General features: G+C 52.8%; 2 protein-coding genes across 6 annotated transcripts; one reads left to right on the top strand and one right to left on the bottom strand.

The window, feature by feature from the left end:
* The first annotated feature begins 7 nt into the window (after positions 1-7).
* Positions 8-12,703, top strand: SRRD (SRR1 domain containing). Of its 3 annotated transcripts, none has more exons than XM_080650179.1 (8): positions 8-184; positions 5,252-5,292; positions 7,062-7,321; positions 7,416-7,514; positions 9,103-9,257; positions 9,714-9,759; positions 9,928-10,110; positions 12,117-12,703. In XM_080650179.1, exons 1-8 carry the CDS (start codon positions 18-20, stop codon positions 12,177-12,179), a joined length of 1,014 nt encoding a protein of 337 aa, XP_080506305.1. In that variant the 5' UTR covers positions 8-17; the 3' UTR covers positions 12,180-12,703. The 3 variants fall into 3 exon arrangements, with proteins under 3 accessions (XP_080506305.1, XP_080506306.1, XP_080506307.1); XM_080650180.1 differs by having other exon boundaries at positions 9,928-10,114; positions 12,121-12,245; XM_080650181.1 differs by lacking the exon at positions 12,117-12,703 and adding an exon at positions 10,602-10,770.
* Positions 9,686-23,367, bottom strand: TFIP11 (tuftelin interacting protein 11; the record flags this gene model as incomplete). Of its 3 annotated transcripts, none has more annotated exons than XM_080650177.1 (13): positions 22,270-22,274; positions 21,084-21,300; positions 20,594-20,747; positions 19,911-20,067; positions 18,024-18,151; positions 16,274-16,426; positions 15,011-15,538; positions 14,801-14,907; positions 13,976-14,144; positions 13,362-13,605; positions 12,858-13,000; positions 12,257-12,422; positions 9,686-10,811 (listed from the first exon to the last, which is right to left on the bottom strand). In XM_080650177.1, exons 2-13 carry the CDS (start codon positions 21,290-21,292, stop codon positions 10,456-10,458), a joined length of 2,514 nt encoding a protein of 837 aa, XP_080506303.1. In that variant the 5' UTR covers positions 21,293-21,300; positions 22,270-22,274. The 3 variants fall into 3 exon arrangements, with proteins under 3 accessions (XP_080506303.1, XP_080506302.1, XP_080506304.1); XM_080650176.1 differs by lacking the exon at positions 22,270-22,274 and adding an exon at positions 23,295-23,367 and having other exon boundaries at positions 9,687-10,811; XM_080650178.1 differs by lacking the exons at positions 9,686-10,811; positions 12,257-12,422; positions 12,858-13,000; positions 22,270-22,274 and adding an exon at positions 23,295-23,367 and having other exon boundaries at positions 13,195-13,605.

Genomic DNA, 23,367 nt, shown 5'->3' on the forward strand with positions numbered 1-23,367 from the left:
CGTGACGTCAGAGGCCAATGGCGGCGGCGGCGGCGGCGCTGGAACCCTGGCGGGCAGCGGCTCCGCGGAGAAGGCGCTCAGCGGCTCGGCGTCCGCGGACGAGGCCGGCGGCGGCGGCCGGGGACCCGGAGGCGGATCCCGAGGTGGACATCGGAGTCGTGCTTCGTCGCATCCGGGAGGCCAGGTGAGTGGCGGGTCTGAATCTTGGCGCCTGTGGGAATCTCTCCGAGTCTCAGCCTCCCCCTGTGTACAGTGGGAGTGAGTGAAACCCTGGAAGAGGTTATCTGCGAGGGTTTAACGGAGGCGAAGAGCTCCTTACAGGCTGGCTGGCAGTAAGCGCTCTGTAAAGGTGGTCATTCCTCTCCTTGGGCAACTTATGTCACGTCTGTGGCTCCGTTTTCTCATCTGTGAGGTGGGCATGAACAGGTACCTATAAAGGCTGGTTTTGAGGATTCGGTGGATTAGAACGGTGCCTCTACACTTGGCGTGGTAAACGCAGCACCAGTGTTTGTGGCATTAATGTTACGCCGATGTTGGTTTTTGTTGGTGTTGCTAATGCACCGAACACGTGACTGTAATTTTCATGATGATCATCATCAGTTAATTGAGCTGCTTTGTGCCTGGCACTTGGTTCAGCATGCTCCACACTGTATCTATTTGAACTTCTTAGCCGCACTGGGATCCTGGGGGCGCCTAGCCTCACTGAGACACAGGTAATGCATGGAACCAAATTGCAACCCCATGGCTTTGCGACTCCAAAACCTGTGCTTCAAAGCGCCCCGTTATTCTGGTTTCCCCCATTCCCCACCCCACGCCTTGCTGTCTACCTGAGGTAGCACTTAGATTAGTGCCTCATAGAGGAAACACTCAGTAAACTTCACCTACTTCCGTTCTTTTGTATTATTGCCTTTTTCCTATGTGGTCCTTTAAGGGCTCAGTAAATCACAGCTATTGTTAGCACTGCCTTAGATAACAGCTGCAGGATCATCACAACGGAAAGAAATCAGACTAATTTTACCTGCTCCCCTCCCCCAGAATGAGGGTCAAGAGGCAGTGGTGACACAGGGGTTACCACTACATAGAAAGAAGTGGGCTGACCCGCTAGGGAGCCTGAGAAAAAAAGCAGCAGTGCCCCGGCCTGGTGGCTCAGTTGCTTGGAGGGTCATCCCGTACACCAAGACGGTTGCTGGTTCAATTCCCAGCCAGGGCACCTAACTAGGTTGCAGATTGGGTCTGCGGGAGGCAGCTGATCAATGTTTCGCCCTCTATAAAAAAAAAAAAAAATCAGTAAAAAGTAAATCCTCAGGTGAGGATTCTTTTTACAAGGCAGCAGTGACTGTCTCTAGGAGCTGAGGCAGCCCATGAGAATGCGTGTGCCTAGGGGTTTGGAGAACTCTTAAGGCCCTTTGCATGTACCTTACTCCTCCTCACCTTCTTCAGTATCCCCCAGGACCTCCCTGCCTCCACCCGCACCCCCAGGTACAGTGCACTCCCTCCTGCCCTGATGGAGGGGAGCCCGTCACGTTAAGCTGTTCCCCTGTGCAGGCGAGCTCTCCTTTGCCTTCTGTGAGGAACAGGAGGGCAGGCTCTGGACAGGTAGTTTTTCAATTCTGTCTTTTCTCTGAGCCCCCTGAACAGGGGCTTTCGGCTTGTCAGTTCAAATCCAATTCATTTTTTTTAACACTTTTTTTCCTTGTGATGAGAACCTTTAAAATCTCTCTCATCAATTTTCAAGAACGCAGTGCAGTATTAACTATAGTCACCATGCTGTTCGTGCATCTCCATCACATTTATTTTATAACTGGAAGTTTTTACCTTTTGACCCCCTTCACCCATTTCACACCCACCCCAACCCCCAGCACCCTCCTGCCTCTGGCAGCCACCAGTCTGTTCTATGTATGAGCTCAGTGTTTTGGGGTTTGTTTTTTTAGATTCTACATATACGTGAAATCATACGTATGTTTTTTCTCTGTGTGACTCATTTACTTAGCATAATACCCTCAAAGAACATCCACGTTGTCACAGATGGCAAGATTTTCTTTTTTTATGGCCTTTTTTTTTGTTTTGTTTTTTTGCCACATCTTGATCCATTTTTCCATCGAGGGACACGTCACGTGCGCAGGTTGTTTTTAGATTTTAGCTGTTGTAAGTAATGCTGCAGTGGACATGGGGGTGCAGATGTCTTTTTGAATAAGTGTTTTTGCTTTCTTTGGATAAATACCCAGAAGTGGAATTGTGGATCATGTGATAGTTCTGTTTTTAATTGTTTGAGAAACCTTCGTACTGTTGCATATTGTCAGGGCACCAGTTTACGTTCCCACCAACAGTGCGCGTGGGTTCCCTTTTCTCCATAGCCTTGCTAACTAACACTAGTTATTTCTTGTCTTATTCTAACAGCTGTGAGGTGGTGTCTCATTGTGGCTTTGATTTGCGTTTGACTAACGATGTTGAGCATCTTTTCATGTACCTGTTGGCCATTTGTATATCTTTGGAAAATGTCTGTTCAGATACTCTGTATTTTTTGTTGTTAAGTTGTATGAAGTCTTTATATATGTTGGATATTAATCCCTTACCCGTGGTTGGCAAACTGCGGCTCGCGAGCCACATGCGGCTCTTTGGCCCCTTGAGTGTGGCTCTTCCACAAAATACCACGGCCTGGGCGAGTCTATTTTGAAGAAGTGGCGTTAGAAGAAGTTTAAGTTTAAAAAATTTGGCTCTCAAAAGAAATTTCAATCGTTGTCCTGTTGATATTTGGCTCTGTTGACTAATGAGTTTGCCGACCACTGCCTTATCCGAAGTAGAATTTGCAAATATCTTCTCCCATTCATTGCTTGCTTTTTTGTTTTGTGGATGGGATTTTTGTTTATTTTTGTTGTGCAGAAGCTTTTTAGTTTGATGTAGTCTCATTTATTTTCTTTACTTTGCCTTTGGAGTCAAATTCACAAAAAGACCTCGGACCAATGTCCAGAAACTGGTGTCAGTGTTTTCTTCTATGTATTTTCTTTTTTTCGGGTCTTACATTCAAATCTTTAGTTCATTTTTGTGTATGGCATAAGATAGTGGCCTCGTTTCATTCTTTTGCATATGGTTGTCCAGTTTTAGCATCAGCATTTATTGAAAAGACTTTCCTTTCTTCACTGTATATTCTTGGCTCCTTTGGTATAAATTAGTGCCCATATGTGGGTGTGTTTATTTCTAGCCTCTCAATTCTGTTCCATTGGTCTATGTGTTTATTTTTCTGCCCATACCATACTGTTTTGATGATCTAGCTTTGTAGTATAGTTTCAAATCGGGGAGTGTGATGCCTTCGGCTTTGTACCTTTTTCTCAGGATTGCTTTGTTGTTGTTTTTTTTGTTTGTTTTTTGGTATCTTTTGTGGCTCCATGCAAATTTGAGGATTATTTGTTCTGTTTCTGTGAAAAATGGAATTTTGATAGGGTTAGCTTGAATCTGTAGATTGCTTTTGGTAATATGGACATTTTAACAATGTTAATTCTCCCAGTCTATGAACATGCAATACCTTTCCATCTCTTTGCATCTTCAGTTTCTTTCAACAGTGTCTTACAGTTTTCAGTGTACATGTCCTTTTTACCTTCTTTGTTAAATTTATTTCTAGTTACTTTATTCTTTTTGTTGCGATTACAAGTGGAATTGTTTTCTTCATTTCTCTTTCTGATATTTCATTGTTAGTATATAGAAACTAATAGATTTTCGCATATTTTTGTATCCTGCAACTTTATTGAATCCGTTTATTAGTTTTTTGGTGGTGTCTTTAGGATTTTATATATATATATATATAAATATCATGTCATCTGCAAATAGTGATAGTTTTAATCCCTCCTTTCCAATGTGGATGTCTTTTATTTCTTTTTCTTGCCTAATTGCAAGGACTATGAGTACTGTGTTGAAAAACATTGGGCATCCTTGCCTTATTCCTTATGTTAAAGGAAAAACTTTGAGTTTTTCTTTATTGAGTATGATGCTAGGTGGGGGGTGGGGGTTGTCATATATAGCCTTATTATGTTAAGATGCTTTCCTTCCATAGCCATTTTATTGAGTTTTCAATCATAATTGCATGTTGTATCTTGTCAAATGTTTTTTCTGCACCTGTAGAGATTGTCATATGACTTATTTTATGTCTTATTAATATGGTGTATCAAGTTCATTGATTTTCGGATGTTGAATCATCATTGCATCCCTGGAATGAATTCCACTTGAACATGGTGTATGATCCTTTTGATGTATTGTTGTACTTGATTTGCTAGTATTTTATTTAGGATTTTTGCATGTACTGTTACAGTATGCTCTTTAAAGATATTGGCTGTAATTGTGTCTGTGTGTGTTGACCTTGCCTGGTTCTAGTACCAGGGTAACGCTGGCCTCATAACATAAGGTGGGAAGCACTCCCTCTTCATGTTTTTGGAAAAAGTTTGAGAAGAATAGGTGTTCAGTCTTGGAATGTTCGGTGGACTTCTCCAGTGAAGCCAGCTGATCCTGGAATTTTGTTTGTGGGCAGGTGTTTGATTTCTGTTTCAAGTGCCTTTCTGGTGATCAGTTTGTTCCGATTTTCCAGTTTTTCATGATTCTGTTTTGGAGGGTTGTATGCTTTACGAATCTGTCCATTTCTTATAGTTGGTTCAATTTGCTGGCATATAATTGTTAGCAGTAGTCTCTTTTGAGACGACTTTGTATTTCTGTGGTGTGTTTTAATATCTCTGTGTGTATTTCATTTATTTAGGCTCTAATCTTGGTTATTTCCTTCCTTTACTAACTTCGGCTTAGCTTTTCCTTCTATTTCTAGTTTCTGGAGATGTAAAGTTTGTTTATTTGTTAGGTTGTTTATTTGAGACTTCTCCTTTTCCCCCAAACATTTATTTAATGCTTACTCTGAAAAAGCACATTGTTAATACATTAAAAAAATGTGTTTATGCTCTAGCCGGTTTGGCTCAGTGGGTAGTGTCAGCCTGCGGACTGAAGGGTCCCGGGTTTGATTCCCAGTCAGGGCACATGCCCGGGTTGCGGGCTCGACCCCCAGTGTGGGGCCCCCTCCAGGAAGCCCTCTGTGCTGCTCTCTCTGAGCCCCAGCAGTACGTGCTCTGCTCTACCATGTTCACCGTGTATCCTCCTCCTGTCACTCAGGGGTGGGCTCTGCGTCTGCATCATCTCCCACATCCACATTATGGGCAGGAGGGGGTCACTGTTAGGGCCGCCCTGAGAAGAATGGGAGATGACCTCGCCGTTTTGTCCACAGGGAAGACCTGCGTGTTTCTGATTTCTGGAGTTCAGCACTAGGTGAGTACCACCTCGCCAAGGCTGAGGGTGGTGGGGGTGAAGGGGGGCCTGAATATGGGCAAAGGAAGGAATCCCACCCTCATTTGATGCCATTTTTCTTTATAGGGTGGTGTACACGTGGGTTCTAATTCTGACTTCCGCCTTACAGCTGTGTGTTTTTGGCTCTTCACTAACTCTGACCCTGAGCTTCTTTATGTGTGAAATGGAGATGATAATGCATATCCTGGAGTGTGATTGTGCGCATTACGGGAGGCTGTTTAAGGGCTTAGAATGGTGCCTGCCTGCTGCACAGGAGACAGTGACTGAGCTGTCCTTGTCATTGTTGCTGAAACTGGTGTTGTCCTGCTCTTTTTCCTTGAGATTACAATGTAGACCCCCCCCTCCCCCAGGTTATACTCTCTTCCTAACATCGTGTGAGGGAACGTAAATACTGATACATGGAGTGGACTTAACAGTAGTTTTACAGTTGTCACCATTTCTATTGAGGGACATTTGTTTGTTTCATTTGTTTTTTATAAGTTTGCAATGAGAACCTTTCTGCATTGAGCTTTTACCAAATTTAAGTTGATCTTTTTTTTTTTTTAATATATTTTATTGATTTTTTTACAGAGAGGAAGGGAGAGGAACAGAGAGCCAGAAACATCGATGGGAGAGAAACATCGATCAGCTGCCTCCCTGCACACCTCCCACTGGGGATGTGCCCGCAACCAAGGCACACGCCCTTGACCGGAATCGAACCTGGGACCTTCCAGTCCGCAGGCCGATGCTCTGTCCACTGAGCCAAACCAGTTAGGGCTTAAGTTGATCTTCTTGGCATATGTCCCCAGAAAGGAAACGATTCAGTGAAAGGCCGTGACCAACTTGATAGCCACTGTCCGGTGGTTTTCCAAAAGGCTTTCCCACTTCTTTCACCAGAGAGGACTGAGCCAGTTTTTCAGGCAGCCTTTCCTTCCGGTGGGAATGGTGGCGTGTTGCTTTTGTGTTGTTTTGCATACAGATTTGTGCAAATAAACTCAGTTCCAGTATCATGAAGGAGAGACGAGAGCACCCGCCTCCATGTGAGGGTTCAAGAGAGTGTTTTTGTTAGACTCCAGAAGCCTCAGCCTACCTTTTTTTAAAAATATGTTTTTATTGCTCTTTAGAGAGAGAGGAGGTGAGAGAAATAGAAACATCGATGAGAGAGAAACATCATGGATAGGCTGCCTCCAGTACAGCCCCTACTGGGGATCAAGCCTGAAACCCCAGCATGTCCCTGGCTGGGAATCGAACCAGTGACCTCTTGGTTCATGGGTTGATGCCCAATCACTGAACCACACTGGCTAAGCCCCACCCCCCCCCTTTTTTTACACATTAAATATTCCTACTCTCAGCCATTTATAGTGTGATATTAAGAGCTCTGCTCCTCTGTTCTTCGTTATAATAAGAAAAATGGAATTTCAAGGCATAACCTGAGTTTACCAGGGACCTCCTATTAAACTAGACTGAGTTTACATTAGTGTTTTAGATAGAAACTGTGCCCGTAAATGCAAGCGATTCTTCTCAAACCCTTCTCTGAGGTTGTAGGCTGCGGGGGTCCAGGGACCTGGACAGCCTGTCAGCTCCGGTGGACACGGCGGCGCGGCCCAGGATGCTGGGAGTGGAGCGGCAGCCCTCTCTCTGAGGAGCTGACGCTGCTGCCCTGCTCCTTGCTCCCGGGCCTGTGGGCTGCTCTGGCGGATGATGGGGTCCACAGGGTCACTCTGACTGTATTTGGGGGCCTGCTCTTTCAGAAACCATCAACAGATGTCTTAGGAAACATCCGGAACAGCTGGATGCCCCTGTGGGGACTCTTTCGGAAGCCGTTGGCAGCCTGCACCTCGACTCATCACCAGATGACTCGGGTGTGGCTCCTGGCTGCATCCCGGGAGAGACCCTGGCCGCGGGCACCTGCGGCTGGAAGTGTGTGTGTTACGGCATTGGGAACTTTGCCACCTGCGTCATAGCTAGAAACCAGCTGGCGTTTTTGCTTCTCTTCCTGGAAAAGAGCCAGGTACATTTTGGACTCCTCTTTGCCGCCCCTCCCTCGGCCTTGCCCCCGCCGTGCACACAGGCATTTGGTGGAAATAACGCCTTCCCTCCTGCAGATTCCCAGAAGCCACTGCTGGGTGTATGACCCTCTGTTTAGCCAACTGGAAATTGCAGTTCTTACCACCCTTGGGGTGACTGTCCTCGGTGAGAACGAGGTGAGTGGCTGAGGAGAGGGGAGTGCGGAGCTAGGGAAGCTGCTGGCCCGCTGACCCCAGGCTCTGACCCGCGGATGCGAATTTTTTTTGAAACGGCAGTCCTTCCTCTGTTGCTTTCCCAGTGCCTGTGCGTGTGACCAGTTACCCACGTTTTGACTGTTGTGCTCATCAGAGAAAAGTAAATTACACAAATGGCATGAACCAGAAATGTTAGGTTTGTAACATTTTCCAGGAGTGTGTGTCCAGAAATTATGCTCAATTGGTATTAACTGTTGCTATTTAAATACTAAAAGGACACACAATCTCAGTGCCTCAAATGTGGGTTTTCTGGTTGGACTTCACCCTGTTCCCAGGGAGGCAGTAAAAGGGGACAGAAGGGCTCCCGTCTTTGGAGCTGTAGTCAGCCGTTCCCACGGCACCTGGCTGAGCTGTGGATGAAGCCTCTGTCCACCCGGCACCCCCCTAAAGTCGCTGGGATTCGAAAGTTCTTGAGGCCTGGAAAAAGGAAATTTCACAAGCGGAGGACTGAAGCCACTCGAGGCGAATACGTCCGAGTTTAGTTTTGTATTGTCTTGGGGATTATAAATAATCATTGGATTCCTCTCTGTTTTGAGAAACTGCCATCTCATTGCTTACTATGAAAATTAGGCCCAGCTGAGACGGAATCGTTTGCTGATGCTGGCAAACTGCTAAAGCACGGCCATTTAATCTGCATCGGCTTCTCTGAGTGCCTGCTCTGCGGGGCAGGGAGCTTTGGGAGGCCCCGACAAACAGGGGCCAGTCCCTGTGTTCAGGGAGCCCACGGCCACATCACGGCATGCGGCCTGCAGACAAGTAAACGAGGAATCAGACAGGGAGGCAGAGCCACGTGCTAGGAACCGAGATGGGAAGGAGACCGTTCTCTTTGGGGGGATGGAGAAAGCTTCCTGGCTCTGGAGCTGGGATTTGAGGGTCAGCCAGGAGTTTGCTAGGGGACAGGCCCAGGGCTGCAGGCAGCCTGTGCAGAGCTGGCTGTTCAGGAACCGCTGCCCGTTAGGAACAGAAGGGAAGCTGCAAGGAGCAGAGAGGAGGCCCAGAGGTAGCAGGGACAGCCAGCAAGCGCCGGCCTTGGGTTTCCTGCCAGGAGCTTGGCTGTGGAGCAATAGTTCTCAAGAGGGGCCATCCGAAAAGGGCTCCGTTGTGATAGGGACCTGCAGAAAGCGACACAGGAAACACGGGACCACCAGACAGCACGGGGGGCAGTCACTATTGCCACCCTCACGCCCCTGCTTTCATGGACCCAAGAGGCCCTGTCCTTGAGCCAGAGCTCTGTTCGTGGGACACACATTGTTCAGACTTCCGTTTGCTTCCCTCTCGGCTCATTTTGTCCCGAGCTGTGTTGCTGTAACTGACTGACGGCCTTTTTAAGTTTATGGTGCACCATGTGATACACGTGTACTGCCGGATGACGACACAGTAAGGTTAACGCCTCCACCTCGTAACCACGTTTTATTTTGTGTGTGTGGTGAGAATCCTCAGCTTCTTACTAGTCTGTCCTGACCCCTCCCTCACTTGTAAGAAGTGTTTACAGCTGGGCGTGTTTACCCAGGAAGGGAAGCGGAGTGTGTGTGGCCAGCCCACCATCTTTTACATGCTGCACTGCGGGACGGCCCTGTACAACAACCTTCTATGGAGCAACTGGTCAGCTGACGCCCTTTCCAAGATGGTCATCATTGGGAACAGCTTCCGAGGCCTGGAGGAAAGGTAAGCTGAGAACGCGGAGATCCGCCAGGCCCCCAGGGGCGGCCCGGTCCTCGCAGTGACCCGCAAGCGGAGCACGTTTCCATGGCTGGCCCTTGGAAAAGGACCAAGAAACTGGACGGAGGGCCAGAGAAAGCGGTCACCCGGAGTCAAGCTGTGAAGCAAGTTAAGGTGTCTTTGCCAGGCGTCCCTCCCTTCCCTTAGGCTGGGCAGGATTTTAACGGGGAGAAACCACTGGGTTTCTACATGCCCTCCTCCCGATGCCGCACATCTGCCGTCATGCCCCCCTTGATGAAGTGGGTGCCGTTACTGGGACATTCACTTTCTGCGGAATACCTTCTCCACACCCGTTTTACATTCCTACCACATTTAAATCACCTTGCCTTGCTGTATGCCTTCAGCTGGGTAAACCCACTCTCGTTCCTCCTAATCATGCGTTAAAAACCTTTTTATTTATAGGTTGTTGACAAGGATTCTTCAGAAAAACTATGCCTATGTTGCACAGGTATCTGTCTGACCGAGGGGCTGGGGTGGGGACGGGTGAGAGTCGCCTGCCCTTACACTTACACATGCAGGCTGGGCTGGGGTGGGGGTGGGGGGGGGCTAACGAAGGCAGACCAGGGCTTACTGTGCCTACCGAGGTCACGTGCTTTACTTGGAATTGTCTGCTCAGATTTTAGAAGGACTGGAGGAGCAGAAGTTTCCCCAGACGGCACAGTACTCGGACGTGTTTAACGACACCTCTGTGCACTGGTTCCCAGTCCAGAAGCTAAAGCGGCTCCCCACGGACACGTGGGCATCTCGGGAAGAGCCAGATTACCGGGACTGCGAGGACCTCGAGATCATCAGGAGCCAGGCAGGTGCCTCCGCTACCGGCCAGTCAGGGCCGTGACGTAGGAAGTGCTGGCGGAGGACTGGGGGAGGCGGCCGTGGAGGGGCTGCGGGGACTCATGTCCTCCCGGTGCCAGTTCCGGAGAGAACAGGAAGCCCTCAGCTGGCTCTCGTGGGGAGAGGAGATAGGCAGTGGAAGAACTCGGTGTAAAGTTAAGTTTTATGCACTTCTCTCAAATACCTTCTCACACCTCACAGCCTCCCTCGGGGGCCTGGCTGGTGGGGAGAACCTCCTGAACAGAGGAGTGACTCTCAGAGACGGTTCCAAAGATTTAGTCAGAAACGCGTGCAGCCGCCCCGGGCCCGCAGCCTACTTGGCCATGTCGATCAGGCTCTGCAGGGAGGTGGGCACCCAGGTCTTCTCGCCCTGGACGAACACCACTCCCCGGTCGATGTAGATGACAATGCGGCCGAAGGTGTAGAGCTGCTTCCCTTCATGTCGCTTCCCGATGACAGGCATGAAGACGATGTTGTGCTCCTCGGCCTTGGTCTCAATGAGGTCCTTAAAGTTCATGGGCACGGAGCTGGCGGCCACGCCAATGCCCCTCTGGGCCATGTTCTCGGCCTCCCGCCGCTCCTGCATGGCCTCGTACTGGAAGTCCTTTCTCCGCTCCGTGTGGGTGAGGTAGGCGATGTTTTCCCGTGCTCCGGGCTGCATGTAGGCACCTGGGAGACAGGGCAGGGGGTGAGGAGAGCTGTCCCACACGCCCAGGATCTAGGCTGCCATGGGGCTGAAGTGCGGATGTACCCCAGGTGCCATCTCTGTAAACCTACTTGTTTACTCCGAGGGGCAGCTGGGCCTCAGACACACAACACTGAAAGAGATGGCCCAGCACCTGGATACCTGGCTGCAGTCAAGTAAGAATTGGGCTGGAGGTTTCTGGCCAATTCCTAGTGGCCAGGTCCTGTTCCCTTCTTGCCCGGGAGTTCTCACTCCCCGCTGCCCAAGAGGCAGCCAGCAGAACCCTGAAAACATAGGGCCGCACTAGTTATATGTCTAACATACCCATACAGGCCTCTGGCCCTGGAAGAACTTTTAATGTGTGTTGAAGGATAATACAGGACCACAAGCGCCCACTGCTAAGGGAGGGGTGCAGATGGGGAACAGTTCTAGGAGCCTGGGGCCAGGGTCTAGAGCAGGGGTGGGCAAACTTTTTGACTCGAGGGCCACAATGGGTTCTTAAACTGGACCGGAGGGCCGGAACAAAAGCATGGATGGAGTGTTTGTGTGAACTAATATAAATTCAAAGTAAAGGAGCGGAGGGGAGAGCAAGAGAACCGGATAGAACAGCCGGATCCGGCCTGCGGGCCATAGTTTGCCCACGGCTGGTCTAGAGTGTGAAAATGGAGATGGCCCCCGGGGGACCTGGACAAGTAGAGAAAGAAGTGTATGTGCCTCATGAAGCATAGTTATAATAAACTGTGAAATCTGTTCTCATGTGTCACAGCTGCCACTCCTAAGCGGTGTGACCCTGAAGAAGCTCTTGGCCTGGGTGATCTTGTCGGGAGACAGGTCAGAATAGGTGCTGTGAGTGGTGAGCACTGTAACAGGACTGGCTGAGGGGCTCACCTCGACCTGAGCAATAGGGGGACAGATATTAAGTAACAGTCAGCTGCCCACTTCTGGCACAGCAGACACCTACCGAGCGCTATATACACCCTCCCAGTAACTCAGTCCCTCTAGGTTTTCAGTAACACCGACAAGGTAGGTGGTGTCGCTGTTTTACAGGTAAAGGACATGGTCTAAGACAGCGGTCGCCACCCGTGGTCCACGAGGTCCGAAAGGTTGGCGACCGCTGGTCTAGGAGTCAGACTATGTCCTGACGCTACGCTGTGAGCTTACACTAAGTAGCACCCAACGCTGGCTGAGCAGGCGCTCGAGTGAACCTTCAAAGGCACACCGCGCGGTGGTTATGGGGTAGGCCCTGGGGGTGACCAGTGTGAATCCTGCTTAAATCTGCCTCCATTTAGGGAGACGCCGTCGCAGGAGAGCTGGTGGCTAAGAGTCGGGGTCTGCTGCCCACAGGGACCTGAAGACTCTGGTTCTGTCTTTTACGTGTGCAGAACACGGAGCCCAGGGCCAGGACGTCCCTCGCGGAACCCCCACTCACCCACGTTGGAGGACACCGCCCTGTTCATGATGTCCAGCGCTTCGTTGAACTTGTCCTTGATGGAGGGGTGTGCCAGCACTTGGTCTGAGAACATGGACTTCCAGCCCAGGTACCACTTGGTGATCTCCTCGTAATTGGGGCTGTTACTGAGCCAGGAGCACAGCACCTGCCAGAGAGGAACAAGTAAGAAACTTGCATCCAAAGTGGCAACAAGTGGGAGCAAAACATCTAAAGGGGCGCTTTGCTTTGTTCTAATCCTGGTCCTACAAGCTGGCGCCGCTTGTGGGGCTGAAAGCCAGGCCCTCAGGAGTGTGGGACGTGGAGGCAGCTTGACAGCTCAGGGCCTTGCAGGTAAACTGGGCCTCCGCCTCCTGTGTGCACAACAGGGATGTCAGTCCCTGCCCCCAAATAATGCAATAAAGTGCTCCGAGCATCTGGCACACGGTCAGTAAATGGCACCGTTACTGCTTAACTCGTTCCTATTGGGCCATGGAGCTCATTTCTGTTATGTAGTCATAGCACTGCCACCCAACAGTCACCAAGAGTTCAGTGAACCTCCCCTGCCTGCCGCCTCCCACCCCCAGCAAAGCCAAACAAGTACCTGAAGCCACTTGGGGAAGAAGTGCTTTTCCAGAAGGCCCACCAGGCTGGAGACGGAGATCATCCCCTCCCAGTCGATGACCCAGTAGAAGGCATCCATGTGCTGCTGGTGGGGGTTAATGACCAGCTCCCCGAGGCACATGCCTGGAAGGGAAAGCCAGGCTTTAGGGCAAAGCCACCGTAGCCAAGAGAGGCTTCACCTGAGGGGCTAGTGTTTGGTCTGCCTTCAAAGGTCACTTTCTCCTCTAGCCCAGAATCAAATCCCATGGAAGTTCAGGACAACCGACGACCATCCTGTTGCCAGAAGCCGAGACCAGTCTGACATGGTCAGCACAGCCTTAAGGGCCCTGGTTTCGTTGACATTTGGCCTCAGTGCACAGAAGCGGCACCTCTTTACGGTGAGAAGCGTCATGTGGCTCAAAGGCCTTGTTTTGAGAAGCACAGCCATTAAGCTGGCCTGGAGGGACCAAGGCTGCTGGCTTGGATGCATTTCGCATGTCCTTACCCAGCTTGGGCACGATGTTCTTGACCATGAAGGCCTCCCAGGAGCCAGGGGTGAAGACGTCTTTCCAGGGCTGGAGGATGAGCTTGGCCGAGGAGTCGCTGGGGTGCCACTTCTGCAGGGCGTTGGACAGCTTGCTGCGGATGGGGGAGTACAGCGGCTCCAGGCGCGCCTGCATGAGGGGGAGCCACGGGTGGATCCAGGAGTGGATGGGCACGGTGTCTGTGAGTGGGTTCCAGTTCTCCACCTGCAGGGGGTGGGGGTGTCAAACGATGCCGTGTGGTTAATGGCAAGGACGCCACGTGCTCTCTTGGCCAAGGTCCAGCCCTCTGCGTGTGTGGGGCACAGGGTCTCTATCTTACGGAGGGTCACATTTGGTACAAAGGCAGCCAAATAAAAATAAATACTCCCAAGCAATTGTATTACATCTCAAAAAGGGCAGCTTTAACTTTAAGAAACCCAAGTCCATGAATTCCCTGTTAATGGGACTGTGGGGAGACGTGTGCTGCTACAACGGCTGGAGTTAACGGGCAGCAGCTGTGCTGACAATCCTGTCAACTGCAGGCGTCCCAGCAGCACTCGGTCCCCATGAGGGCTCTCCCGGGCTCCGGGCCCACCTCCTTCTGCAGCTTGGGGAAGATGAGCTGGTCCAGGATGTTGTCCAGCACCCACACGGGGATAATGTGCACCCAGCTATCCAGGAAGTCCACCATGGGCTCACAGTTCCGCGGCTGCCACTGGGTGACGATATTTCGCACAAAAGGCATCCAGACTTCCCATATCAGCCTATGGGAGAAAGACAGAGGGCACAGCCTGGTTCACCGGATGCAGGGTGCACCACACCCGCTTCCCTGGAGGAAGAAAGGCAGCGGCATGGACATCCGGGCAGAGAACCACCAGGCCGGGCCCCACGCTGGCCACCCCTGCGCCTGCCGCCTCTTTCCTGGCTGCCCGCCCAGCCTCGGGACCGACCTTGATTGGCAGCACCTGCTGGCAGGGTTGCTGCGGGGTCACACGGGCTCATGGCCCCCACACACGGCCCCTCACAAGGTGTCGTGTGCTTTTCCACCCAGAACTCTGCACAGAGGACACCTCTCACCCTTTGGTTACAGATTAAATGTCCCCGAGCCATCTGCCTCAAACCGCCCCCCAGGGAGGTGTACACCTCCGTTACTCTCTGCCGCTGCGTTTGTGTGTTCATGCCTTACCCGCTAGCTGCCGTTTCCAGTTACCACAGGAACTATGAGGCTGGCCGCTTTACTCCCAGGGTCAGCCTGGCACACGCATGACCCCCGGTACACACTTGACAAGTGTCGGGTGAAGTAATGAATGAGGACTGAAATCCCCAGCAGTGCCAGCATGGGGCAGAGGGCCTGCCCCCCCCCTCCCCCCTACCCCCCGGCAGGTAGCAGCCCGTCCCGGTCCCCTGCCTGCCTGCCTACCTGTGAAAGGCGTCTGCTGAGAGGTCCTGGCTGCCGTGCGACAGGAGCTGGTCGTTCTCCAGGAGGCTCTTCCACTTGGAGATGATCTCGGTGCCGTAAGTGCAGTCCTGAGGGCAGGAGAGCAGCTGAGAGGCCGCCTCTGGCACCCCCTCGCCCCCGGACAAGCTTGCAGCCAAGGCAGAGGCGGGGCCGACTTCCCCGACTACTCACTTTGAGGGGGTCCCACTCCTTGAAGTACTCCTTCATGAGCGGGTAGACGATGGCCACGGCCAGGTCCACGCGGTCGGACATGCGGTACTCCTCGTAGTACTTGTCCTGCAGGGTTTCGAAGATGCGGGCGCACTCGTCCAGGGTGAGCGGGTGGCTGCAGCTGGGCTGCATGCGCCGCTCGCACTCCTCCACCAGCTCCAGGACTTTGCTGAGGTTGGAGATGACGCGCTCCTCGTGGTCCAGCACCTCCGACATCTTGTCCAGCTCGTGCGAGAGGTTCACCACCATGTCCCGCTCGCACTGCAGCTGCCGGTCGTTCTGGATGATCTCCTGCTCCGTGAGGTCGATGAGCAGCTGCAGGTTGTGCTCCAGCTCCGGCAGCGCAAAGCCCGGGGCCTTGGCCTCCCTGCCGGGCAGTGGCAGCTGCTGGGACTGCGGCGGCACCCCGTCGTCGGGGATGTTGTGCTTGTGGCTGATCTGGCTGTAGCTGTAGTAGACCTTCTGCTCCCGGCCCGTCATGTCTATGACCTTGGAGGGGCAGAGGGACAGGTTAGCACGCGCCACTGCTGCCTGTGAAACAGACACAAGGCCGGGGAGACAGGCTGCGAGGGGAAAGGCCTAGAACCCGCTATTGAGCACAGCTGTGGAGGCGGTGGGCCTGTGCTGCCCTGGCTGCGAGGGGACATGTGCAAAGTGTAATCTGTTCTGAAAAGGACACAGTCAATGCTGCTCTGCCCCGAGGACTGTCCTGCACCCCTAACCTGAACCCTTCTCAGTGTTAAGAGCCTTAAAGACCGGCTGTTCTTTACCGGGTGGCTGTACTTCTGAGAATCTACCCTTAAAAGTGAAACAAAGACACGGCTTTATGCACAGACCCGCCTGTCTAAAAGCCAAGCCACACCACGCCAGGAAGAGGTAAAGATCTAGCCATAAGGGGACCGGTCACAGCACAGCCGTCTCTGGACTGTGCATGCAGCGAGGAGACGCCCTCAGGAGTCTAACACCTCCCTGGCTGTGAGCTTCAGGCAGGCGGGTGTGCGGCTCACGCGGGTGCGGTGAGGAGGGCCGGCACACGGCAGGAGCTTACTGACCGTGTGAGCAGTGAAAGGGAACAGGCTGCTATCAGGCGAGAAAAGCAGGATTGAAAAAAAAAGCCCGAGCCCCGAAGGGGCCTTAGGAGCTGTCCGGCGAGGCCTCTGGCTGTGACGTTCCTTTGGTTCCCAGCGCCCCATCCCGGCCAGCCCGGTGTCGAGGCCCACACACCTTGACCTGCGAAAGCTCCTTCTGGGGAGCGGCGAGCTTCTTGCTGGTCCTGCCCTTGGCCTTCAGCTCCTCCACCGTCTTGTAGGAGTACTTGGGCTTCTTCTTGCTCCCGCTGGGGTCCTTCCTCCACTGGCTCAGCTCCTTCTGAAACTCCTGAACGAGAGGGTGCAGTCCGTCACACAAGGCCCCCTTCTGACGGCAGGTGGGGGCTGAGACCATCAGACATTCACTGGCCGCTCCCTTAGACCTTCACAAGGTTATGCTAGGATTGTGCCTGTGTGACAGCAAACCATCTAATGATACTCGGCACCCGCTCCCCCTCGTACAAATAATGGGGTTCAGAAGGCAGGTACACTGATTGGAAAGAGAAACAAAAATAAAGACATATCCTGATCGTCTAGGATGGCAGGCACTGCTGGTTCTACGTTTGCCTCATGTAAGATGTGGAAATACAGCATCAAGGATTTCTTAAGTACACAGAACCCTGGTTCTAACTGAAAGCGCAGGTAAGCCATCTGGCCCCTCGGTTTCAGGCAAAGGCCTCTCTCAGCAGGGTGGGCGGAGCTCCCGGAGGAAGGTCTCCAGGACCCGCAGGAGCTTGGTCTAAGGGTCGTGGAGTCCGGCCCCCAGCAGTGGGCTTTGTTTGTCACTTGTTTTCCTCATGGTGTTACAGACTTGTGGCCGGCAGGCGTGGCTCAGTGGTTGAGCATCAACCTATGAACCAGGAGGTCACAGTTTGATTCCCAGTCAGGGCACATGCCTGGGTTGGGGGCTCCATCCCCAGTGTGGGGTGTGCCGGAGGCAGCCGATCCATGATTCTCTCTCATCATTGATGTTTCTATCTCCCCCTTCCTCCCTGAAATCAATAAAAATATATTTTTTTAAAAAAGAGTTGTAATTTTTTTCTCAAAAGGAAAATAATAATCTGGACTTCTACTTTGGGGAAATCAGAAAAATCAGGCAACACTGAGCCCACATTCTATACGGCAATAATCGCCTGGAGCTGAGCCCTCTGTGTGGGCTGTGCCCTGGCCTGTCCGCCTCAGGCCCCCACAGCCCTGGCTCCCCCACATCACTGATGCTGCATGCCTGGCACCTGTTAGCTTCCAAGTCTGAGCCTCCTTCCTCCATAAAAGGAGAGGGTCCTGCTTCCCCATAAATGCAGAGAAAAAAGTAACATGTCCATCAAGGCAGCTGGCCCCTTCTGTCGCTGAGGCAAAGCCATACCAGCTGACAGCAGGTGGCCCCGCTGCACGTGGGATGAGACCCTAGCACCTGAAGTGGCCTCGAGGCGGGCGGTGTGGGCCTCCCACCGCCATGCACGCCCCTCCCTCCCTGCGCCGTGCGCTCCATCCTGCACGCCTCCCAAGCTCTCTCCATGTCAGGCTCAGAGCTGCTCCGGCCTCTGGCCTCCCGACTCTCCCTGCGGCTGAGGCCCACACTTCTGCCAGGTGTTACCTGAATGTCTTCTTTCTAAGAGGTCTTCCCTGACACCCCACTTATTACAAGTATGCCAAGCCCACCACCTCCCCCCGGCCCCATCTTCTCTTCTCCCTTGGCACTTAGCGGGTACTGCTCTTTCTAACCCCGCCGCAGATGACTGTTCACTGACTGTTCATCGTCATGGCCACCCAGCCTCCAGCCTAGCCTGTAACCTGGGCAATCACCTGAAGACTGACAGTGAATGAATGAACAAACACACAAAAACGACACAGACCCCGCCCACCCACGCCTCCAGACTTCCGGTTACCTCTTCCGCTTCCTCTTCGGAGTCCACCACAGGGAAGTCTTGCAGGGACTGAGTGGTCCGCTCGGAGCCATATGCTCCCACAGCACCTTTTCCTTTTCTCTGTTTGGCTTCGATTGGCGTAATGATACCTGACAAATTTCAGCAAAAGGAGAAGGGAGAGGCTTCAGATCACAGCAGTTCTTGTCTCTGAATCCGCCGCCCGGGGGAATCACATGTCGGGGCCTCACTCACACTAGCACGTGGCCCAGGAAGGAGAGCTTGTCCCTGTCCCCCAACCCTGCCCATGTCCTGTGATGGAACGTGAGCACGCTGCCACAGACCAGCGCTGCTGGAGCCGTTTAGTCCTTCACACAGACCTCATCTCCACCTGCATCCATTTCCTAGGGCAGTGGTCGGCAAAATGCGGCTCGCGAGCCACGGTTTGCCGCTCTGTTGACTAATGAGTTTGCCGACCACTGACCTAGACTCTCGATTCCAATAATTACAGGCTGCTGTTGTTCCTTGTGGTTAAACCCCTATCCCAGTGGTCGGCAAACTCATTAGTCAACAGAGCAGCAAACCGCGGCTCGTGAGCCGCATGTGGCTCGCGAGCCACAGTTTGCCGACCACTGTCCTAGTGGATGCGAAGAAAGAACAATTCATTTGTAACTGGGAACTCGGGCACACAATTCTCTGCTCACTCGGAAGCCGTTAGCAGGGAAAGTGCAGTAATTCAGATGACACCGTATAGTGATTCTGGCTGAAGCAGGGGAAGCTGCATTAGAGACCCACCTATTTTACACTCAGACCAGCTGTGCTTCACTTATAACGTGTAAGCCTTGGAATGAAATGTTCGAATAACAGGAGTTTCTAAACAAGACCCCAGCATTTCAATACAGATTTCCCCTCACCCCAAACTCTCCCCGGCCTCCCACTTCCAGTCCATGCTGTTGAGATCTCAGTGAGAACATCCCTCCTCCTTCCTGGCCACCATCTCCTTCCTGGCCACCATCTCTATCTTCCCTTCGGGGGTTTCTCAAGCCAATGTTTCAACACATAACCTGGATTTAACCGTCACAGTCACGTAGGGAGTGGAACACGAACGACAGAAGCTCTACTAACTCCAGGTGGCAATGCCCCGGCAGCGGCTCCGCGCCCAGGGGAGCTGTCTGTGGGAAGACGGCACCTGCGTGGGACAGGTGGCCCTGGGACTGAGGAGGTGAGATGTGCTAGGGGAGCTGTGTCCCCAGCATGTGTCTGAGGCCGGGGGCGGGAGGGGGGGGGGGAGGACAGGGCAGTGCTCCTGGGAGGATGGAGGGAGCGCACGCAGAGTTTGCTCAGCCCAGCTTGCAGCTACATGGCGCTTGTTACTAAACAGCTACACACAGTGCTTTATGGATTTCCTGGAGGACAAAGGCTGCCTCTGCAAAACAGAAATGCCTGCGAGCAGGGACTACTGACTCGCAAGCTCTCAGGGCCCAGGAAAGTCAACGAAAACAAGTCAAATGGGGTTTGGGGGTGGAGACTGCTTCCAGGAGGCGGCCATGGGCACTGTCCGGGCAGCTAGGATTCAGCTGAACCAATCACTGCAGGCGGTTCTAGAATTGCAGGAGAGAGTGTCTCACTTCTAAATACTGGCAACAAATTCCTTTTTTCTTTTTTTAGAAAAAATGAGGCCAACGAGAAGCCTGTTTTCAGCCGTGAGCTTGCAGCCTGTTTCAGACCCTCCCCGTCCTCCTGCTGAAACCGGCGTTTTATTTGAGTCCGATAACGCAAGGCAGCGCAGGAGCACAATCTGTCTTGTGCTGGACCAGGCTGAGGAGCTTAGATATTTTCAAAGGAGCAAAGCAGACACGCTCCCCTCCTCGGCCCCGGCTCCCCCCGCGAGAGGCCCTCCAAGGCCCGTACCTTGCGCGTTCTTGCCGAGGCCCCTCCCAGGGACGTAGCCCATCTTCTGCAGGAGCTTCTGCCCAATCCCCTTCGTGTGTCTCTCCCAGCTGCCAAAATCCATGAACGACTTGGTTCCTCCGGCAAAGCCTTTCTGGCTGGGTTTAAAATTGCCACCCTGCAGAGAAACAGCACAGTGCAGGTGATGGAGAAGGAAAAAGAAGGAAAATCTAGCAAGCAAGCTCCACTGGTGGGAAAGTGGCCTGGCGGTCAGAGCACCGTGGAAGGTCACACAGACCAAAGGTGTGTGTCTGTGTCAGGAAAGAGGAGAGACTGCACGGCACCCTTCAGACCCGGAAGCAGCCACACTCCAGCTGGGCCCCCAACCGCTAGGAGGTGCGAGGGCTGCAGTGACCTTCCGAGGGATTTACTAAGGCCACAGTCCTTCGACGAAGATGCTACAGTTCTTTCGCCCTAGCCGGTTAGGCTCAGTGGATAGAGCGTCAGACTGCAGACTGAAGGGTCCCGGGTTCGATTCTGGTCAAGGGCACATGCCCAGGTTGCAGGCTTGACCCCCAGTAGGGGGCATGCAGGAGGCAGCCGATCAATGATTCTCTCTCGTCATTTATGTTTCTATCTCCCCCTCTCCCTTCCTCTCTGAAATCAATAAAAGTATATTTAGAACAACAACAAAAAGATATTACCGTTTTTAACTTCTTCGGTCCGAAATCCTTAGGAAATTCTTCCTGCTTAACAGGTTTCTCTTCATCGTCAGAATCTTCCAGCTCCGCCTCCTCGGCCGCCCCTTTCTTGAGCCCCGCACTGATGAAGTTGACTGGCGCGGAGTAGTCTCGGGCCCTGCAGGCAAACAGAACACCCGTGTGGGAATCCGAAATCAGTTACAAACGTCTCTATGTGAGCTGCTGATTAACGCCTATCTCCACCCACTGGGGTCTGGGCCTCTAGCACAGGGTCTACATGATTGCTCAATGAACACCGACCAGCGGTTAACTCAGCCAAAGGACAGCACTCCAGCCTCAAGAGGAAAATGGGCCTCCCTAGCTGATGTCCTAGCGAAGGGACTCGGTAAGGCTGGGAGAGAAGCAGATTTGGTGGGGTAGCTCCCAAATCCCACTCTGTCTACCCCGACCCCTTCCCTCAAGCAAGAGGCAGCAGCCCCGTGGCAGCCAGTACCGTTTGCCCCCGAAGCTGGGCCTCTCTTCATCCGAGTCTCGCTCTGCCCACACTCCGTAGGTGGCCTCTTCCTTGGTCTGCCAATGCCGCTGCCGGTTGGGGTTGAACTCATTCTGCAGATCCCAGTCAGTGATCTCAAAGTTCTCCCTCTCGTCGTCGTCGTCATCCATGTGGCCTTCCCCGTCCCGGTACAAGTGGGACAGTGACATGGCAGTCACTGAAGGAACAGACGAGAAAGGGCTGTGATCGGTTCTGAGAGCATCAAGAGAAGACTTCCTTGCGAGTTCCTCTTCCTGCCTACCTCCCAAGCTCCCTGCAAACTCAAAGTCCATTCATCACCGTGACAACCTAGGCAAGCAGGCATTAAAATCGTGCTTTAGGCCTTAGCCGGTGTGGCTCAGTGGATAGGCCTGCGGACGGAAGGGTCCCGGGTTCGATACCAGCCGAGGGCATGTGCCTCGGATGCAGGTTTGATCCCCTGCTCTGGTCTGGGCATGTGTGGGAGGCCACCAATAAATGTCTCTCATCCATGTTTCTTTCTCTCTGTCTCTCCCCTCCCTTCCACTCTCTCTAAAAATCAATGGAAAAATATCCTTGGGTGAGGACTAATCAAAAAACAAACTAGATCTAGCCTGTTTGGCTCAGTGGATAGAGCATCAGCCCGGGGACTGAAGGGTCTCGGGTTCAATTCCGGCCAAGGGCACACGCTTGGGTTGTGGGCTCGATCCCCTGTAGGGGGCGTGCAGGAGGCAGCCAATCAATGATTCTCTCTCATCACTGATGTTTCTATCTCTCTGACCCTCTCCTTTCCTCTCTGAAATCAATAAAAATATATTTAAAAACACACACAAAAACAAAACAAAACCGTATTTTAGGAAGCAATGGGTACTAAGACAGGTGGGACGAAAGACCAGTCCCAAGTCTGTGATTCTTAAGCATGTATTTCCTTGTCCTAGTCAGTGTCATAAAACATTTCTCACACAAAAATAACACAGTTATTCTGTAAGTGACTGCCTCAGAAGGTGTGTAGACATCACCCCTACTCCATTCCTTCCTCTATTGTTGAGAAAGAGTTATATCTGGACCCTGGCAGTCCCAGCAAGTGATTTCTTTAGAATACGCTTTCTGAAACACATTACTTGTTGAGACCCCAAGACTCAGTTTTCCTCCCCAAACACGAACCGACCTCTTCCGAGGAGCTGGAAGGCAGCTGCGAGTCAGAACACAAGAGTAACAGTCAAGCATCTCTGGACTGGAATAGAACATTGTTCTCGGTAGCGGGGTGATGAGATTCAGCTGTCTCTTAAACGCATTAACCACCACACCCGCCTTAGAGGGTGCCTGTAAGGCACAGCCCATGCGATGCTACTTGAAAAACACTTCACTCCGAGTAAGTGCTCAAGAGCAACAGCTGTTCCTGGAATCCCATGATTGCCATTATTACCATTAGATTCGGGAGTGAGCCTAGCAAGGATTGGCAAATCAGGTTGCCCGAGTTCAAATCCCCACTCTCCCAGGCACACTTCCCAGCGAGGGGCCCCACACGGTAAAGAGGGACCGGATGGCAGGAACTGGATCCTTGCCCACCAGCCGCCGCCAGCAGCCTCGGCGACAGGGAGTCCCTGCCTTCCCAGGCAGCGCCCACCAGCCACGCTCTTAGGTAGCTTTCCCGGCTCCTTAGGTAGACTCCCTGGCGCACGGGTTGGGCGCTTCTGCATCCGACCCACCGCGTGCAAAAGGGGAAAATGTTCCGCGGGGTCCCAGAGACGTGGGCACCGGGGATGGTAACGATCGCAGGGTTGTCACGCGTGGAAGAGCGCTCGGCTCGGGCTCAGCACTTGTCGGACGCCTCGGGCCGACCACCTAACGTCAGCCTCGAGGCGCTTCACCAGATCGGTGCTGGCGACTCCGCGCGCCGAGTAAGAAATTGAGGCTGAGAAGCTAAACGGCCTTTCCTAAGCTCCACCGCGGGCAGGCCCTGCAGCAGGCGGGCCTGAAGCCGAGGCGCGGGCGTCTCTCCCCGCAGTCCCGTCCGCGCGGTGTGGCTTCGGTTCCCAAGCCGACCCCGCGGTGACCCGAGCGCCCGCCCCTCTCGGCCTCGGCCGAGCCTCTGCGAAACGGAAGCGGGGCCGAGGCTGCCTCCCTCCCGGGCACTGGCACCGCTCCCCTGGGGCGGCGTCCCCGTCCCTTCCGCCCCCCAGCCCGGCTCACCTCTTGCGAGCTCGACGTCCCAAACACAGCCTCCCACAGCGAGCGACAAGTGCGCAATTCAGGAAGTCGGTGC

Source organism: Plecotus auritus (assembly GCF_963455305.1).
Source record: "Plecotus auritus genome assembly, chromosome: 13".
NCBI lineage: Eukaryota > Metazoa > Chordata > Mammalia > Chiroptera > Vespertilionidae > Plecotus > Plecotus auritus.

Bases quoted from the DNA above. Each gene is read 5' to 3' on its own strand.
- SRRD (XM_080650179.1), top strand. From the start codon at position 18: ATGGCGGCGGCGGCGGCGGCGCTGGAACCCTGGCGGGCAGCGGCTCCG. The intron at 7,322-7,415 runs GTACATTTTGGA...TCCCTCCTGCAG, and splicing joins TCTTCCTGGAAAAGAGCCAG to ATTCCCAGAAGCCACTGCTG. The intron at 9,258-9,713 runs GTAAGCTGAGAA...TTTTATTTATAG, and splicing joins TTCCGAGGCCTGGAGGAAAG to GTTGTTGACAAGGATTCTTC.